General features: G+C 41.8%; 1 protein-coding gene across 2 annotated transcripts in view; it reads right to left on the bottom strand.

The window, feature by feature from the left end:
* Positions 1-2,647: 2,647 nt before the first annotated feature.
* Positions 2,648-6,000, bottom strand: part of plpp3 (phospholipid phosphatase 3) — a 38,635-nt gene continuing 35,282 nt past the window's right edge. For both annotated transcript variants that reach the window (XM_015040800.1, XM_015040799.1), the window contains exon 7: positions 2,648-2,811. In XM_015040800.1, the coding sequence (XP_014896286.1) occupies positions 2,683-2,811 (129 nt within the window). In that variant the 3' untranslated portion in view covers positions 2,648-2,682. The remainder of the gene's footprint in view (positions 2,812-6,000) is intronic.

The raw sequence follows: 6,000 nt of genomic DNA, 5'->3' as shown, positions 1-6,000 counted from the left end.
CATAACATTATGAGTTTTTACAAGTGTATGTACACTTTTGACCACAACTGTATCTTTCTTTATCTTTATCTTTCTTTCTGTTGTTTGTCTACATTAGATGGATGTTTTTTGTTGTTTTTTTTTGCCACCTATTCTTCTGAAAAGCAGTTTTTAGTTTACATATCAGGTTAAAGTTCTGCTTTAAAAACTTTCTACAGATCCATAAAATTCTAAAAATGTCTTTTGTTCTCTGGCATCAGATTGTTAAAAAATAAGTGATCTAACAGAAGAGGCTTAAATGTTCAGCTAACCAGACGTTTTTGTTTTTTTTTTAATTGATGGCACCGCTATTTTTCATATGAAAAAGAAAGAAAAGTTTTTCTCTCTTTGGTTGAAACTAATCCTTTAATTCAACCAACATGTCTTTTCTGACGTGTGATATTAATGCTTTTGAGTGTCCCAGCCAAAGTCCTGGATTAAATCGGATCTTTGGAGGGAGCTGAAGATTAGGGTGATGGCACAGTGTCCCTCCTACCTCAAAGGCTTGGAGCTCATCCCCCCCCCCAAATTAACCCTTAAAATACCGGAGGGAACACGAAGTTACAAGGACATCAAACCAAGAGAAACATCTTCAGCCAAAATATGTGTTCATAATGAGCTTTTTATTTAAAAGCACATATATCGGAGCTAAATACATTTAGCAGAAAAAAAACAAACAAAAAACAAAAGCAGCATAACTACATTTTGTTTGTACAAAAAAAAAAAAACGAGACGATACAAAAATACTAATATCGAGTTTCAATACAATCGAGGGTGTATTTTTTTTAATACATATTACAAACGTAACTATTACAATCTACAATAGTTTCATCTAAATACAAAAGAATCTTGTCAATCGATGCTTTTTAAGCAGCATTTTGTAAAGAACACAGGTCTGTAATTATAGTGGATATATCTAAAATATGTTAATATTTTACAGAGTTCATATTAGTGATCTATACATTATTTATATATTTATATAAAACAAAATAAAAATAAAAGAGTGAGAACGGCTTGGTGAAATTGATAGGACGGACTATACAGTGGAAGAAAAGAAAAGATGTGCAACATAGTGGTGTGTTGTTGGGCGAGGAAGTCTGGGTGGGCTGTAAATAAAATAAAAAATAAAAAATAAAACTAAAAAGAAGCACCTCTGTGTCCGGTAACTGTTAGTGATTACACAGGGCTACCTCTGCACATGCAAGGTTAAAGATGCTCCTCAGATAAAATATTAGATCCACAGTTTTTAGAACATTCATTTCGCTCCGCGACACACAGTGGCACACGCCAACACACACTTTGCACAGCCGACGGCGTGCTTTGTGTGTGTTTTTAGCTGTCACACACACCACAGTTTTATCAAGAGGGAGTTCCTTTTCACACGGCACAGCGCTGCTACACACACATGACGTAACATACGACAACAAGCGCGCACACACACACACACACACACATGCAAACACGCACACACACACGCGCACTGAGAGACGAGCATCCATTGACGATGACGGACTGGGTGGGTGAACGCTCCTCTCTGCCAGCAGAAGGAGCCTGAATCATCCCTAAAACGATGTGCCAGCTTTAGTTGGAGCTCATGACCCTGTTCTCCATGGTAACGGGCCCCTCTCGCTTCCTCCACCTGTCTGGAATCCCAGGCAGGTGGCCCCCCAACGCCCGGCGGAGGCACGGCGCAGCCACGCCTACCACACGGCTGTCGGGAAGCTGCTGGGAGGAAAACCTGCCTTCTTCCACAGATAATGCTCCCTTCCCCCCCGTTACTACGTCTACCTTCGAGAACTGCAACATCCCGGGTTTGGGCTGCACTGAGAGTCGACCGCAAAAAAAAACAACAAAAAAACATGACAGGCTGATGCTGAGACAGAGACAATGTAAGGCTGTGCACTTTCCAAAAAGAGCTCTGCGAAAGGCCTTTGAGTTTTGCGTCGGTCAAGACGTGACCCCGTCTCAGGGCTCAACGCTGTCAAGTTTTTTTTTTTTTTTTTATTCCTTTATCGGCCAAACAACTCAGGCAGCAAGTGGTGATAACGGACAATGAAGTTCAAACAGTGCTTTCAGTTACATATTTCTATCTCGCTTATATTCTCTGCTGCTAACTATTGAAGTTAAGATCCTTCCCTCGGTTGAGGAAGTTGTTGTCCAAGGCCTCACAGGGTTGGGAGAGGAAGGGTCCGTCTCCTCGCTGCTCAGGGGTTTTACAGTCCACCGGTTTCATTCGCGTGGCTCCGCTTCAGTCAAACCTCTGCAACTGCAGTTCCTGCCGTCAGCTCATCAGTTTTCATCGGGTTTTTTGTGTTTTTTTTTTTTTTGTTGCTTTTCTCGTTCATCTCTCAGGTTCTTCTCTGCTTGTGCTCCGACAGACAAACAGATGGGCTCAAATGTTGATTAGTAGTTACCAGTATATTAGGGAGACAACAAGTCTGGGTAGTGAGAGTGGACTCTGCTGTGCAAATCTCAAATCTGACACCCTGGTCCACATGTGAGCGCCTCAATGGGAGGATGGGGAGGAGGAAGCAGCTACAGTGTCTTGTCGCTACATTCTACTGTCCGATGAGGGGCTCGGGGTGGGAGCGGGTGAGGGAGAGGGGAGTGATGAGCAGCGCTGCGATCGGCTCCTCGGTCAGGGCGAAGGAAGTGGGGCCTCCCTCACACCATGTTGTGGTGGTTGTTCCTGTCGATGATGTCGGACGAAGGCAGCAGCTCCTTCTTGATCGGGGAGGGCGGCGGCGTGGCCAGCTTCAGCCCCGGCTTGAACAGGTCGGACACGTAGAAGACCTGGAGGAAACGGATGCAGGGGAAAAGTTAGGAGGTCTGAAGGAAAGGAAGAGCATTTTCTGGGGATTTTCTTCATTAGGTTTCAGTGGATTGTGATTCTGCAACCGTAGCCTGAATGAAATGTGACGAATAACACAAATTGTCATGACGAAGAAAACTACCATATAAATAAATAGTGATGTGCAAAGACACTGACAGATGAATGACGCTGTACATTGAGTTTTTGACCATCCCGTCAAAAACTCAAAGATCCAATCTTTTTCCACTCACTAAACTCACCACAACTTAGCACTATGTGGCTTTGCTAGCATCAGCACTCTTCAAAATGGATGCTGTTACTGTGTGCTATATTAGGAAGCTACAGCTGATACAATCAAGCTGTTCATTCAAACTAGCAGATGTTGGGATCGCAGACAACAGGAAGGCTGAACATGTTGTGGCAAAGTGAATCTGTTTTATGTTCTTGAGGTTTTAGCCTAAGTTTGATGAGGAATATCCTGGCAGCTTCTTCTGCTCTGAATAGTGCATCTCTATTTGGATCAAGGGTGTGGATTTCATTGTTGCTTTGTTTCAGGACGCATCACTTCTTCCATGACGTCAACATCTCTTTTTACTTATTTAATAATCTGTCATGTTGACTGAGAGTAGCATGTCAAGGCTCTAGCAGTGCCCCCCAGTAGTCTGTTGAACATAAGCAGAATTAATCAGAAAGCAGGTCAAGCTGCCAGTTTCACTTTCAGTTTCAAGCATCTTGCACAACATAGTGAAATACTACATCTATAGTCCAGTCTTTCTAAAGACAGAGTAATGAGGATATGTTTAAAATAATTTGATTTTTTTTTAAAGAAACTTGTAGGATATGAATAATTCAGAGCAATTTAAAAGAAGAGCACACTAAATATACAACTCCTCTTTCTTTTTTCATGCTACATTATTGTTATTATTATTATTATTATGATATGATTAAGAGAAACACTCCATCCTGCTGGTTTCCTCAAATTTTTCATCCCATTTTGTGCAGTTCAAGTCTGAGTAATACAACTGAGGACATTGGGTCAAGCATGACTCACTCTAAAATATCAGATTTTGGCAAATCGCGACATGTCACCAAAGGTAACCTTTACATCAGCGCATGAGTTAAGTCTCCTTGGCATTGATGAACAAAGGAAGAGAAATAGTGGAGGGGGAAAAAAAATCCAAAATGAAATCTCTTTCTGGAATCTCAGCGACGTCATATGTCAAACATGAAAACAGCGAGGCTTGGACAGGAAGCGTGAAAGCATTTTAACAGTGAACTCCTACGTTCACGCCCTCGACCCCGGGGTCACCCATGACAAACGGTGGTTTGGCCAGGCACAAAGAATTGGCCGGCGGAGCTGCTTTTCCTTCAAGCACGCTGAAGAAGTTAAGAGTAACGCCTGGCATTTACCATCACACTCTGCCAGGACAGCCGGCTTCGCGAAGCCAGGGGATAAAATCCAGCAGGGATTTCACAAGCCGTTCCTACACTCGGGAATACCCCGAGGAACCAATTTGACTTCCATCATTGTTTTCTGGAAAACTGCTCAACATGTGGTCACTGATGTATTTATACACTCTGACTTCAAGCATCTCATTTTGAAGGCTATGATCGGCACAAAGGGCGCCTTTTCTGCGAGAGCTTGACATTTCCTGACCACTCAGTGACCATCGCTGGAGAACAGTAAGCGATAGATAAGCTGCAGATACACACAGCCGCTGTCACACTTCCCTAAACGGGCTCTTTCACTACGCAGCGGATGGTGTGTGTGTGTGTGTGTGTATCCCATGTAGAATATTATGATATGATTAGGAGAGCGGAAAGGATGTGAGTTCATATCTTCCAGAGTCACGCGAGCCCACATGGGAAACCCTCTGCGCTCGTTTCCCATCGGCGTCCAATGGCAGCCGGGCGCGGTTGCTGCGTCACCAAAACACCAACCTATCGCTCCCCAGCTGCCAGGCTGGAGGGGGGTTATCGTGACCACACCACATCCTGCCGCTGACACAGGCATGCAAAGCCCTGTAGCCCCGTTGTTGTCGGGCGAAGCAACTCAGCACTTTCTTGCCTCACCTGGAGCACAAGAGATGAATCTCCAAAGGCATGAGTAAGAAAGTCTCTGGTTAGGTGCTGAAAAAATGACCCCAGACACATTAAGAGGCTTGAGTCACAAAGGACGTGACTGCACTAACTTTAGGGAATGTACAATAAAAAAAGACAACAAAACTAATCAGGTCATTCGTGTGTCTGAGGATAGAACTGTGAACTTGTTTTCACATGCATGTAACTGGCTGTGGGTATGTTTGCAGCTCCAACCCACATTAAACTTGGCCCAGTTGTTGCTTTCAGTCGGCCACCGCACTATTTCCTCGCTTGACAGGCAAATACAAGTGAACATATCTCAAGTTGTCTCTTTTGATGTACTGAAAGTTAATTGATTATAAATTGACAAGTAGAAAAAGGGCAGGACATTATAAGATATTATATCTTCTACCTGCTCCTTTTAGAACAGAAAATATAAAATTTGCATGTCACATGGGCAGAATAATTTGTTTTATGTTTTTATTTATTAAGTTTGTTTCATTCTATTTTATTTAATTTTCTTTTTTCTTGATTGTCTTTTCTGTCTGTTCTAAATAAATAAATAAACCAAAAAAAAACAAACAAAAAAAAAAAAAACGGAAATATGTCTCACTGCCAAAAAACACCGATGGTGTGGGAACTATGTACCGGGTCTATGTATCAAAGCTAAAAAAAACAAAATGATGTAAAAGCGATATTGTTATGGGTAATGTATAGAGTTATTTTATCAGAAGACAGAGGAATTGCTGCTTAAAAAAAAAGAAAAAGAATAAGACCATATGGGTTTCTTATACGTCATGTGTCATGTTTTCTGTCAAGGTTATCCTGAGAGTCTAAAGTTCAAATCTAAAGTTCATGCCAGTTGTATCTCACTGTTGATCTTTAAATGTGGAGAAAATACGAAAACATATTATCAAATTATTTATTCCTCATCTGGAAACATGAAACAAATAGTTTCTGCATTAGAAGAGCCTCTAATGTTTAACCTGAACTGAACTTCATCTCTCAAACCAAGGTTTTTGTTTGTAAATAAATTGCTCAAAGAGCTAAAGAACTGAACTTGCTCATTAATCATTAGTGCAACATTT

The sequence above is a fragment of the Poecilia latipinna genome, unplaced genomic scaffold, assembly GCF_001443285.1.
Source record: "Poecilia latipinna isolate Pla-1442-1.1 unplaced genomic scaffold, P_latipinna-1.0 Scaffold527, whole genome shotgun sequence".
In the NCBI taxonomy this organism is placed as follows: Eukaryota; Metazoa; Chordata; class Actinopteri; order Cyprinodontiformes; family Poeciliidae; genus Poecilia; species Poecilia latipinna.
This window is presented reverse-complemented; position numbering and strand designations above follow the sequence as displayed.